At 34.4% G+C, this 14,114-nt stretch overlaps 1 protein-coding gene across 1 annotated transcript in view; it reads right to left on the bottom strand.

The window, feature by feature from the left end:
• Positions 1-14,114, bottom strand: part of KANSL1L (KAT8 regulatory NSL complex subunit 1 like) — a 140,995-nt gene that overhangs the window by 11,606 nt on the left and 115,275 nt on the right. Inside the window, exons 7-8 of the mRNA XM_080799291.1 lie at positions 11,112-11,277; positions 8,120-8,227 (exon numbers count right to left, since the gene is read on the bottom strand). Of these exons, the coding sequence (XP_080655417.1) occupies positions 8,120-8,227; positions 11,112-11,277 (274 nt within the window). The remainder of the gene's footprint in view (positions 1-8,119; positions 8,228-11,111; positions 11,278-14,114) is intronic.

Genomic DNA, 14,114 nt, shown 5'->3' with positions numbered 1-14,114 from the left:
AAGAACAGCTGTCATGGGTTTAATGGGGATTAAATGAGTTAATCCCTACAATAGTCATTAGAAGGATATCTGACATGGTAAGTATTCCATAAATGTAGTTTTATCATTATTATTGCCTATCTGAACCCCGTATTTCCAGTACTGGCTTAGTAACCAAATTGGCTTCATTTTTGAACGGTTTAGAGATGAAAAAGAAATGCAGGCTGAAGTGCCAAATCTCACCAACACTGGGGGTGGGGGAGGGGGGGGAGGATGGCCTACTAACAATAACTGGGATTCTGATTTCAAGATGACAAAGCACTCTAAAAATAATAGACAAAAGTTTTATACATAGACATGTCTAGATCTGCATATATACATCCCCATTAGCAAGCAACAAAAGGGAACTTGTAAGTAAAGCAGAATTTGTGTAGAATCTCTGAAAGACATCATACGGAATTTGAAGAGCAAACAGTGCAAAAAAGCACGTGGGAAAGTGCTGCCACAAAAATAGGATCATCAGAGGTGCTCTAGACCTGCAGGAAAGGGAAATGGTGCAGGACAATTACCTAGATGGATAGTTATCTGATAGGGTAACTACACATGCCAACTCCTCAGCCACACTCCTTGAGATTATTTGCCTTAATAGGTAACAATCTGAGAGTCTTGGGCAGAAAAATGGATGGGGAGAGAGAGCAAGCAATGCCCAGTGCCTGCCTTTGAAATACATCCTACCCGTCCCTAACTGCTTCTGAAAATACTACTGAGTGCAAATTTCTGTGCCATCCACGAAAAGGATCTCATAAATAACAGTGGCAGAAAGTATTAATAGTGAATATCAACTTTAAAGGTGAGAACACAAAACTCCAGAAGTCTGCACAGCACCATGAAAAATGAAGTACAAACAAATAACCACCCAGAAACAGTGAATGGATTCACAGAATACAAACAAGTCTTTTAAAAACAACATTGCCAAAAGAAATAGGCAAAAGGTTAAGAGAGACCTCAGAGATGAAAAATATAATTGCTCAGATTTAAAAACAGCCATCACTACCCGGTCTGAGTAATAGAATGGACATGGCTGAACATGACAGTCAGTGGGTTGGCAGAGGAATTGTACAAGTGAAAGGAAGAGTGGTAGAAAATATGGGGGAAGAAAAGGACAAAATGGGGCAACACAAGAGAATGAGAGGCAAAGTTGAAGAAATGAGAGACAAAAATTTTTCCATTAAGATTCTAAGAACTCATTTGAGTGTCAAGTGGGGAAAGAAAAAAATCCTAATCATACATCACTTCACAACAAGGATACCCTAAAAGTTACCAGAAAGGGGGGATTAAAAAGATTACTGCAAAGTCATGAGGATCAAATTGACAAAGCAAAACTAAATGATGGAAAACAGAACAGTGACTTTCAGGAGCTCAGGGAGGGAGGGTGCCTGGGTGGCTTCAGTTGGTTGAGTGCCCAACTCAGTTTTGGCTCACAATCTCAGATTGTGAGATCAGCGCAGAGTCTGCTTGGGACTTCCCTTTCTCTTTGCCTCTCTTTCTCTCAAATCTTAAAAATAATAAATAAATTAAATAAATAAATAAAGCAAGCTAGCTCAGGGAAAATGGCAGGATTCTAAGATGCCCCCCAAGATTTCTTACCACCAAAAAGAATGCAGAGAAAGATGTTAAATATAAAACAAAATGAATTGGCAGGCATAATTTCAAACTCATTTCTAGAAAGGTGTAACTAGAATTGTGAGAGGTTTTAAAATGATTAATGTGCCTGATACATGCAGGTGTCTCAGTAATGCTCTCTCTTGTTTTGATGGAAACATTTCTGGAGTATTTTAAAACAAATACCAGTCAATTCACCCTTCTAAAAGCAATTCACCATCTTCCTTGTTTTCTAGAACCAAATTAACCTTTTTGAAGAAACTTCAGCCTTTCCTAAGGTGGCACTTTTTACTGAATTTTACTTGAGTCGTCTTTATACTTGTTTTTCCTCAGTATCATAAGGTTGCAGTGGACTCTTGAAACAGTAGGAAATACAGGACAATTCAAAATCAAACTGCACATTCTCTTCACCTACTTACAACCCTCTTAGCCTTTCAGTTCTTGCTCTCCAAAATCTCCTGGATTCTATCCTAAAACACACCTTGACCTAGTATCTCTATTTCCTGCCTTCCCTTTCTTCCCTTTGATTTATTCATTCAGTAACTTTATAGAGAGCTGATTGCGTGCCAGGCACTGTTATACCCTGGGGACACTGGTGAGGAAGAACAGTCATGATCCTTGCTACTAATGAAGTTTATAAGCATCTCAGAAACTGTAACCAATGCATAACAGAAAAGAGAAGTACTCTTTAAATAGAGAAGTTAATGGGAGTATGTAACAATAAGAGAGCTCTAGGAAAAGTACCCAGGCAAAGTGATAAGATTTCAAATATGAACAGAAATCACTGATGGCAAGGGGAAGGAAGACAGAATGGTACGTACAAAGGCCCAAAACAACAAATAAATTTGGCAATGGAACAGCAAGTGGTATAGAGTAAGTATAATGAGAAAGAACCATGAACAGGTAGGGGTTGTCCTAGGTAGGGCTTTAGGGGTCTCCTATAATATTCCCTCTGTCAGACATTTTAAGAAATGGGGGTGGGGAACAGTGATATAAGTAGATTTACATTTTCCAAAGATCACTAGCTACAGGGATTGGAGGGAAAAAACTGATCAGGCTGTTTCAGCAGTACGGATAAGGGATCATTAGATCGGACTGTGAAAGTGGTAGAAATGAAGCAAGCCGTGTTTGAGACAAATGAGTAAGATTATATTGACAGTGGGTTTAGATATGAGGAAGTGTAGGTGGAGAAGCTTGAGCCCTAGGTTCTGGCTTGCTTGTGTGGGTTGTGTGCCACTGTTCCTCTCTCTGTCCACTCTAAAATATAAATTTCATTTTGACATAATTTCAGACTAATAGAAAGCTTGCAATAGTAAGAAGTAGTCCATATACCCTTTATTCAGATTCCACAAATGTTAAGCTTATATTTGCTTTATCTTTCTGAACTCCAGTGAGATTTAGTTGCTGACACAATGTCCTTCTAAAATTGTCAACGTGTATTTTTCAAAAACAAGGGCATTTTCTTACATGGCCACACAACTGTCAATCAAATTAATACTATTAACTATGGACTCATTTAAATTTCACCAATTATTCCTATAATGTTCTTTATAGAAAATTCTGTTCATTCTGCATTTAGTTGTTGTGTGTCTAAAGTTTTCTTATATCTGCAACAGCTCCACTGTCTTGTCTTTCATGGCTGCATATTTTGATAAGTACAGGCCCTTAACTGGCTTTGCCTGGTATTTCCTCAGGATTGGCAACTAATAGTTTACTCTTCAACCCACTACAATTTGTCTTTTCCCTACTTGTTATCTGAAGTCAGCTGTGCATTCTTAAAATTCTTCTGGATAACAGAGGATAAATAAAAGCTATGTGGCAAGGCACACAAACATCCATCTACTTACCTTCATACAATTTACCCTATAGTACCAGGCATTTTGTGTACACTTGAACACATCACACTGTTTTTTGTCTCCATGACAAATCACATTTGTTTCCATTTTAAACCCAGTATGGGCCAACAGCATTTGAACAACTTAGGACTTGTTAGAAATGCAGAATCAGACCCCATTCCAGACTTACTGAAGCAGAAACTGCATTCTAACAACATCCCTCAAGTAATTTGTTTGCACATAAAAGTTTGAGAATGAATGATCTGGAACACTTTACTCTTCTTCCTCTAAATTCCAAGTAAGTACTTAAAGCTGCACTTGGCATCACCATCTTTCTGAGTTCCTCTTGCCCTCTCCCCATCACCCTTACCCGCTTCCTTCCCCTTGTCTTCCCCTAGGCAGTGAGTTACACTCTTCCCTCTTCTTTTTAGAATATTTTTTATCATTTCTGTGCCTACATCATTTTAATAATTACTTGTGTGTCTGCTTCCTCTTAATACATTATAATTTCTTTGAGTCTCTGTGATTCATCTTTGATTCGTCAGTCTGCCTGGCACAGAGTAAGTTAAGTGGTCGATAAATGTTGAGCTCTAGTTTTATTTAATTCTACACTTGATCTTAGCCAAAAGGCCGAGAAGCGATAGTTTTATTTAATTCTACAGAAATCACTAATGACAAATAATAATGACCAGTGTTTCAGACATGCCTTACATAGAATGAAATCTAATTAATGCTTAATTATTTGAGTTGGGAATGGTAGGAAAAGAAAATAAGGGAGGAGAGATTGGGATAAATAGAATATACTTCACTGATTTGCCTAATAATATTACACCATTCATCTCAAATGTCTTCTGTTCCTAGCTCTTAATTCCCCATTACTAGCATGTCATTACATCATTGATATGTTACTATTACTTCTGTGCCTAACACATTTACACTGCCCTATCTTTTTTTTAATTTTAGAAAATAACATTAGAAATAATAAAACCACCTAATCTCACTTATCTAACAGCATATAATTTCATTTTTGTATATTTCTTTCAGTCATACAAATGCATATAATTCGTATTCACATTTCAAATGTAATTTCATTTAAATATATGTACAATTGTATTTCTTAAATTTGATTAATTCACCCATTGTTATTTTTTCGGATGGTTACCTAACATTCTTCTGGTTAGAGATAATATCATTTAACTATCCTCTAGCTGTTAAGAGCTAGTTGTTATCATCATATTTCTATTATGGTCATTCTTAAAATAACCACCTTCATGCACACATTTTTTTCTTTTTCTAAATTAACCTCAGTATAAATTGCAAGTAGTAGAATTGTATCATGAAAAAGTATCTGAACATAACCCTATATTTTCCTGTATTTCTTTAGTCTTTTTCTCCCTAAGCATAGACAATTGTTCCTTGACCTTAGCGCTTTCAATTTTTTAAAAACTTTTTACTGTGAAAAAATTTCAACAAATGAAGAAGAGAAGAATGAACTCCCCTGTACCTATCATTCATCATCAGTGATTACAAACTGGTGACCATCCCCAACTTTTTTTTGCTAGCCTATTTTAAAGCAAATCCCAACTACAGATATGTGAGCTTAAATTTCTAACAAACATAAAGGGTGTGTGTGTGTTATGTAACCACATGTATTATTACATCTAACAAAGTTCATTAATATCCAACAGCCATGCGTGTTCAAATTTCATTATCTCAAAAATTGTGTGTATGTGTACAGCTGAGTTGTTCAAATCAGGCTCTCCAAAAGACCCACACATTCCATTTGGTTGACTGAAGAATGAACATTTCTACATGGTTGTAATTGTACCATACGTAGAAGTAAAACACTTTTGTCCTCTTCTGTTACTTGACATTCTTTGATGTTTCTACCTTTACATGAACTTTTAAGATATTTTTAAAAGCTACACGTTCCACTGTGTTGGTTAGCCATATCCCAGTTATACTCTTTACCTTGTTTCCAATTGTTCATTAACACAAAATAATAGTAAAATGAATAGATTTGTACATAAAGGTGGTTTTGTATTTAGCACTAGGCTAGGTTACCAGAAATCAATTTACGGTCAAAATTCAGGGCTAACTGTTTAGTAAACATTTGCACAAGTAAATTGTTATTTTTCCTCAGTGAGCTTATTTTAAAAATATTAATTTAAAGGCATTGTAATTAATTTCACAGTACTTCCCAAAAGGTTTGTGTTCTTAATGCTACCTAAAATATTTGAGGGTCCTGATTTTACTACACACATCTTGCCAGAATTGATTATTATAATGTTTAAATGTCTGAATATAATCGGAAAAAATAGTACATATTTAGCAGAGTATCTACAAATAAGCACTCAGTAAATGTTACTTATGATTATAATTTCCATTATCACCATCAAATACATCTTTTTTCTTCTAATTAAGTCAGGACTTTTAACATTTAATTCTTTAATCCATCCGGAATGTATTTAAAATAAATTGAAGATGGATGAACATTAATGTGCTATATGAGGTAGAGATCTCTCTTTTTTTTTTTTTTCCAAAAAGTCATTGTTTAATCCACTGATTTTAGAACAAACTTAGTTGTTTAAAACATGGACTCTGAGCCAGAGTGCTTGGACTTGAATTCTGACCCTATCACTATTCAAATGTGACTTTGGGGAAATTAGTCAAGGAAAATAATAATAATACTCACTTTACAGGATTGTACAGATTAAAGCAACCAAAAGATATAAAGCCCTTCAACCAGTAGTGGCGTGTAAGGAATGCTTTGTAAGAATTATTGTTAATATTTATTGATGAGGCCATCCTTCCCACACTGATAGGAAAAACCACCTTTTTATCATATAGTGGCCAGATGGGTCTGCCTCTAGGCTATTTAGTTTCCTTGATCTGGCTTCCATCAACACCATGATAAAATAATGCTTATAGCTTTATAATTTTGTTACCTGGCACTTCCTTTTTACTTCCTTTTCGTTACCTGGCACTTCCTTTTCTTTTAAAAATTTTATTAGCTAGTCAACATTTTTTTCTCTCAGATAAACTTCAGAATAACTTTGTTCCAAAAGAAAAGAGGAATACTGGGATGGCTGGGTGGCTCAGTCAGTTAAGCATCTGCCTTCGTCTCAGGACATGATCCCTGAGTCCTGGGATTGAGTCGCACATTGGGCTCCTTGCTCGGCAAGAAGCCTGCTTCTCCGTCTGCCTGTTACTCCCCCTGCTTGTGCTCTCTCTCTGACAAATAAATAAAATCTTAAAAAAAAAAAAAAGAATACCTCTATGATTCTAAGTAATGTTATAAATTAAACTGGGGAAAAAAATAACATCTTAAGCTCCAATACTGTGTCCTCTTTTTTCTTAGACGTGGGCTCTATGCTAGGTTCGGAGCCTAACGTGGGGCCTGAACTCATGACCCTGAGATCAAGAGCTGGACACTTAACTAAGCCATCCAGGTGCCTCAGACAATACTGTCTTCTGATAAGAACAGGGTTATTTCTCTCTATAGGTACATATTCTTGTATTCCTCAGTAAACTTTTTAAGTTTTCTTTGTGTAGGTCCTTACTAAGTTTAATTAATCCTAGATATTTTATATTTTCAATTAATGTGTCTAGTAAAATTCCTTTACATATTCTAACTGGTTATTACTGGTATTTATAAAAGCTGATTTTTGTAAATTTATTTTAAAATCTACTTTTCAGAACTCCAATTTAACAGGCACTGAGTTGACTCTAAGTTTTTGAGGTAGATGATTATTTCATCTGGAAGTAATTTTTCTTAGTTTATATGGCTTTTTTGATGTTAAGATTTTCGCTTTGTAGATAGTCAAAACATGTTGATGTTTTTCTTCCTTCTGATTGTTTCCAAGCACACAATGTCCCTGCCCCCATTCATAATACTCATAACTATTTCATTATAATTCTTATAGTTTTTATTTTGTAATGTTAGTGTTTTATTTCATCAAATTCTTGGAACTAGAATTTATTCTGATATATGGTATGAAACAATTATGTAAACAAAATTTCCCCCCAAAGACTATTTATTGAATAATTCTCCATGTTCTCATTGATTTACAATTCTTCCCTTATATAATAAAGCATAAGCTATATAGTCTGCTTCATGGATTTACTTTCTTAAATGTATACGCAATCTATGCTAACTATTATAGATTTTTGTTATGTTTCCATATGTGGTTAGGATAGTTTCTCTTAATACTTTTTCCAGCAGTTACTTTTGTATTTTCCCATTTATCTTTCTCAATGGGCTTCACACGTAGTTTGTTAAGTTAACCAAATTCTATTAAAACTTCAAGTTACATTGCATTAATCATATATACCAACAGGAAGAACTGATATCCTTATTAATTCCCATCATCTAGGAATGCTGTATTCTCCATGTGTAGATTTCCTTTTATATTAATAATATTTCATAATTTTCATTCAGTAAGTATCACATTTCTTACTAAGATCACTCCTATGTATTTTCTATTTGTGTGAGTATGTGTGTGATTTGTAAAAAGTGAATATTAAAAATTAAGGATTTACATTTTGTTCCTTTGTTAAATTTTATTTCCTTAAAAAGCAAAAACAGTAAGTATCTGAAAGATGTAAAAACATATAAAGTACAAGATTTGTAAATGACATACCAGGTGATGGAGATATGACACAGTCTCCTACAAATTTATTTTCAGCAAGATCTCCTTTTATTTCAGTCTTTTTAAACAATGTTTCAAAGTGAAAATGAAGAGGCACATCTGGAAAAATAAAGTAAAAAAAAAAGTACTTTTAGTGAATACCATTTTATATAGATTCTAATATTAAGATTGCTTTCTTTCTCTAAGAAGCACATACGCTTAGAAAAATAAGCAAAAACTCGAAATGTCCTATCAGAAGTGGCAAAATACTACCTCCAAGCATACAGACAGCAGTATTTTGGAAATCACTGATAATATGCACTAAATAAAAACTCTAATGATGACTAAGTTCATAAACCAAAATAATAGATAAGATGATCAAAATTGTAAGTATTAAGTACTATTCCCAGATAAAACAAATGTATCCAAAGGTCTTGAGTAAAACATACAGCCAGACTTGGCTCACTCTAAGTCCATTCCACCCTGCCCATACAAACTTTACATTTGAAATAATGAGGGTTCTGAAAGATAGGTTTCAAGTACTTGAGAGAAAAACCACTATAATTCAGAAGCTACCTTTGACTAAAATACTAAGTTTCACATTCCCTTAGTTTACTAGCATTCTGAATCACAAAATATGCTTTTACAAAGATTAAAACACATTTACAGACTAGCTCTCTTCCTTTAAACAGAGACTTAGATGTCAATTCCCTATATTCTGTATTCTCACAACCAAAAGAGGAGCTAAATAATAAAGTAGATGTGCTTCACATTTATTAAAGTTTTCTTTCCTCAATCAAGAATACAAAAACAAAAACATCTTCAAAAGTATTTAATAGAGACACCTAAACTTCTCCCTAAGAAACAACAAGAAATATTTTATAAAGCAGTTGCTATATTGAAAGTTTTGCTACTGGAAAAAACACTAATTATGAACACATAAATCAGAACATACCCAAAACAGGTCTGGATTTTAAACAAGAAGTTCTTTCCCTTAAATATTTTAATAATAGATCCAACTCAAGTGTGGAAAAATATTAAAAAAAAAAAAAAAAGGTTCATGAGTTTCAACATGGAGTGTCCTCCAAAGGGCCAGAACAGAGGTAGGAAAGATTTCAATCCTAGCACTACTATACTATGACCGTTCAAAAATGAAACTAAGATTACAAATCAAATATGTTATTTAAACATTTCAGGAATCCAATATTTTCCAATTACCAAAACATAAGTTTATTTCTCCAAAGAAATATCACTATTATAAAGAAAATATCACCTATTCTACCACTGTTCTTCATGAGTTGTGAGAAAACATGATGTAACTAGTGAAGAACCTTGTTCCACCCATATATCTTCCTTAATCCCCACATTCTGACCTTTGGGGTTTTATAAGAATATTTCCTAACACTTTAATACACTTACTAGTTTACATTTCAGTTACCTCAAATGAGAATGCAAGTACTTTGAGGGATTTATTTGTATTTATACTCTAAGGACTTTGTAAATAGTAGGTGATTTTTGTTAAATGAATGCAAGAAGAAATGAATAACCCAATTAATAGGTGGGGAATTAACTTATTGGAAGGGACATAAGAGGATTAAGTGAAGGATAATTATGCCAGCTCTCAGGGTTATATCTTCAGAGAAATAAATGCAGCAGGAGAAAACAGACGGTGAAGAGTAAAGGTTAAGTGTGGCTCTGGAGTATGTCTGCCTCACATCAAATCCTGCTTCCTTCATTTACTAGCTGTATAATCTTGGAATAATAATTTAACATCTCTAAGCCTCAGTTTTTTTGTATGTAGGATAAAGAGGAAAATATGAAAATAGAGATGAAAACATCTCTAAGCCTCACTTTTTTATATGTAAGATAAAGAGGAAAATATGAAAATAAATATGATGGAAGAATTATACAAGAAAATGTAATGTGCTTACAGGTATGCTAAGCCCAAATGTTAGCTGCATTACCATTGTTATATTTATCACTGTTTGTTTCTATTATTAAGCTTTCCTTAAAGACAGAATACCATAGTTCCTGCCAGGAACTTAATTCTAAGTATGGTGTAGCTACAGAACCACTCGAATAATGGTAAAAAAATAAACTAAGATTCAGGATTCAGGGCAGGAACAGGTACAGAAAATAGTGCTTTACAAAAAGGAGCAGTCCCTGGATGATGGAAAAAAAAGCTTTCAGGAAACAAAAGCCCATCTGAGATGTCTTCTCTTGAAGAAAAGAACCTGAGATAACGAGTGTGAAGACTGTTTCTTTTCTGACCCTCGTATTTACTTCATTTCAATATGGAGACAACTGGAGGGGTGACTGGCTGGCTCAGAAGAGCATCCAACTCCTGACCTTGAGGTTTTGAGTTTGACTGAGGGGCCACTGCACATAGAGATTACTAAACAAAAACGCAACCAAACCAAACAAAAAAAACTTAAAAAAGAAAAAGAAAAAGAGAAACAACTGGAACAGTTCCAACAAAAACCAAGAACTAGAAACTTAAAGGGGTCTGGGGCTGTATGTGCCTCATTCACTCAGTTATAGATTATAGATTTTCTTGAGGTTCAAAAGATGATATACCTAAAGATGGGCAATTTCTTATCTGAGGAAACTCAATGCTGAGTATAAGCAGAGGAATATTATATAGCAGAGAAAAATCCATGCAAACCAACACATTAGGGGGAAAAATAAAAAATTTACTGAGAAACATTTCAACAGCATAGTCACTTTATCAATAAAATTCTAAAAAATTAACAATGAAAAGGTCAAAAGTTAATTATTTCCCAATATAACTCAAAATGGTTTCCAAGGAATTTAAGAATCAACTTGCAAAAACAGAACATTAACTCACAGGATTAATTGCTCTATGAAAACTGTTTAGTTCCAATATCCAGTGGCAAAATAATTGATAAAATCTTATTCTAGATTCCTTGTATCTATAGGATTAGACTTCACCACAGAAAATATTCAGAGTTTACTTAGAAATTTTTTTTATAAGTAGGCTTACCTGATGGCAATGATAGGACAGAATGGAAAGAGGAGTCCAATTCTGATACATGTTCTCTTAATATCTGAGATTTTGAATTGTGTTCACAGCTACTCCAAGTTGAAGCTGATTGCAAGCAAGGCATTTGTGTGGTATTTAAAAACGTTGTTTCTTTTGAAGGCAAAGTCTGCAAAGAAAAAAAAAAAAGACTTCATTTTTGCTTAAAAACTGAATCAGAGAGGGTATAATAGCAATAGAGTACAGTATCTGAATGACACTAGCAAGTCCTGGCTTAATAAGTTACCTTAGAGAAAAAGCTTGAAAATAACAAAGGGTTTATGAGAGGTTATTAAGGACCATAAATGTGATGAGATTTCACTAATCTCTTTTCAGATTTTCAAAAGGAAGAGCAATGTCTGTAAAAACGGGTCTCCCCCTCAGTTTATGAAATCAAAAGAGAGAGAAATGAGTCTGAAGAATGTTGGGTTAAAAGAAAATAGCTATATGCCACAATGGTGAGAACTGTTAAGAGCAGGTGCTATGTTAAGATTAAGAATTGTGCAAACTGTTTTCTTCCTTGCAATCCGTTACAGTCAGTGAATGAAACTTGAATCTCTGCCTTAAATTCCAGTGCCAGACAATATCTACACTGGAATTATTGTGAAGTACTACGAGCACTGTACATGTTTATACTAAGTAAAATTTAACTTAATACATTAAAAAAGATAGATAAAACACACACTATATGCTACATGAGTTTGTGTTTCTGAAAATAAAGTTAAGATTTGAGTCCAGGAATTTTAAGAAAACCACATTGCTAAATCAAAAAAAAAGCTATGTTGCTATATTAATAAACACATATTCTGTTTAAAAACTGGATTTTAGGGGCACCTGGGTGGCTCAGTCGTTAGGCGTCTGCTTTCGGCTCAGGTCATGATCCCAGCATCCTGGGATCGAGCCCCACATTGGGCTCCAGCCCCCCCATTGGGCTCCAGGCCCACACTGGGGTCCCTGCAGCAGGAAGCCTGCTTCGCCCTCTCCCACTTCCCCTGCTTCGGTTCCCTCTCTCACTGTATCTCTCTGTTAAAAAAATAAATAAAATCTTTTTTTAAAACCCTGGATTTTAAGTTATACTTTATGGATATAAAATTAGTATACAAAAAAGATCTAAACAATAGATAAAATATTTTAAAAAATAACAGAGCTCATTTATACTCCTTCCCTCCCCCCTTAGCCTCTACCTCCTATAATAACATCTGGGCTCCTTTTGTTTTTTAATGTAACTGATACTTAAAATGCTTATAACAACAAAGATCCTTAGTTCCTATTTTTAAATGCTTTTATTTTATAAACTTACATTAGGTTTGTCAACTTTTTCGAGTTTGAGGTTCCTAGCTAACCTCGGCAATTTCTGTTTCCATAGCACCTTAGGCATATCTATCATAGCATTCAACTAGACTTCCTCTGGACTACTATTATTAGCTCCTTGAAGGTTGGGATTAGTATTTGTTCAATCCTGTATTCCCAGAAACCTGACACAGTCCCTGACACATGGTTGAAACTTGAATGCTAACTAACTGAATTTAATCTTATTTGCCTTAATAAAAATTTAAGTGAATACAAATTCTCAAATGCATGTATGCCTGAGATTACTTCACTGGGGGAAAAAAAATAGTTCCTGTTAATATATGCCAAAATTTATCATGTAGTGACTTCTGTTTACATTCCATTAGCCAAGCCCTAGGTCAGATAGCCATACCTAGCTGCAAGGAGGGTTAGGAAATGCAGTCATTCTGGGAGGTCAAGTAAACTGCTGAGTTTTTATAAAAAGATATCACATTTATACATGATTATAATAATGTTAGTCATTTCCAAGATTTATTCTAATGATGTTTTATGTATATACTTATGAGAACAGTTGCTGTTTCTTACCTTTACAAGATACACTGGTACTCTGGACTCACTCTAGAATTATTTACCCTTTTATGATGTACTTCAGAAAGGTATAAAAAATATTTAAAATTACAAAGAAAAAAATGTGCTAACCTCCCTTTTCCATATATGGATAGAGCATTATGAATAAAAGGTGATAAAATCTGGATATTTACCATATAATTAGTTTTCTCTTGAAATTTTTCCAAATCCAGGAAACCCATTAGCCAATTTGAAACTATCCTAAATAATTATGGAGACAAGTGAGGGGCATCTAGGAAAAGGCCTTTTTGTTCCCTGCAGAGAAAGTGAAGCCCAGGAGGCTGAAAAGGAATGGATGGAAAAATAAGAGAAAGACCAGGAGATTCTTGCCAATAAAAATTCATATGTCTAGAGGGTGTGATCAACAGTACCATATGCTGCATAAGATTCAAGCAAAATAAAGCTAAAAAGTATCCACTAAGCTTTTTAGCTTTAATAATGAAACATTTCATATATACAAAAGTATATAATTTATAGGGAAGGCATAAAATTTTAAAAAGACAACTATACTCACCATCCTATTTCAAGAAACAGAACAGTACCAATATCATTATGCTTTCCCCCTCCTGTCCTAGCCGCATGAACCTGTGGCAGAAATTGCTACTTTCTTCCCAATACCTGTGCTCTCATTCTCTCTCTTCTAGAACTCCCGATTTTCAGCTAGGCACATTTTTCAAGTCTCCTTGGATCTAAAAATTACTACACAATAGATACAGTATAGCCAGAAGACTATGAAGAGAAGAGGTAAGTGCGACTTCCTTTTTAAGGTCACTTACTCCTCCATTCTTCCACATTACACATGAAATGTAACTGGTGGTGAGCCACCATAACCACGTGGATAAAGAGCTCCAAAGAAGAGGAGCCTTGCTCCTAGATAACCATGGAGAACCTAACTGTCATGCCTAGGATATTTTCAACCTGTTACAAGACAAACTTGTATCTTGTTTATGTTACTATGTGGGTTTATATCAAATGCAGCTGAACCTGTATCTTAGCTAACACAGTGTGCCTCCTTAATCACATATTTTCTCTCATACCTCCCGGAGTCAC

The sequence above is a fragment of the Martes martes genome (assembly GCF_963455335.1).
Source record: "Martes martes genome assembly, chromosome: 3".
NCBI lineage: Eukaryota > Metazoa > Chordata > Mammalia > Carnivora > Mustelidae > Martes > Martes martes.
The sequence above is the reverse complement of the archived record's forward strand: the minus strand, read 5'-3'. Positions and strand labels throughout refer to the sequence as shown.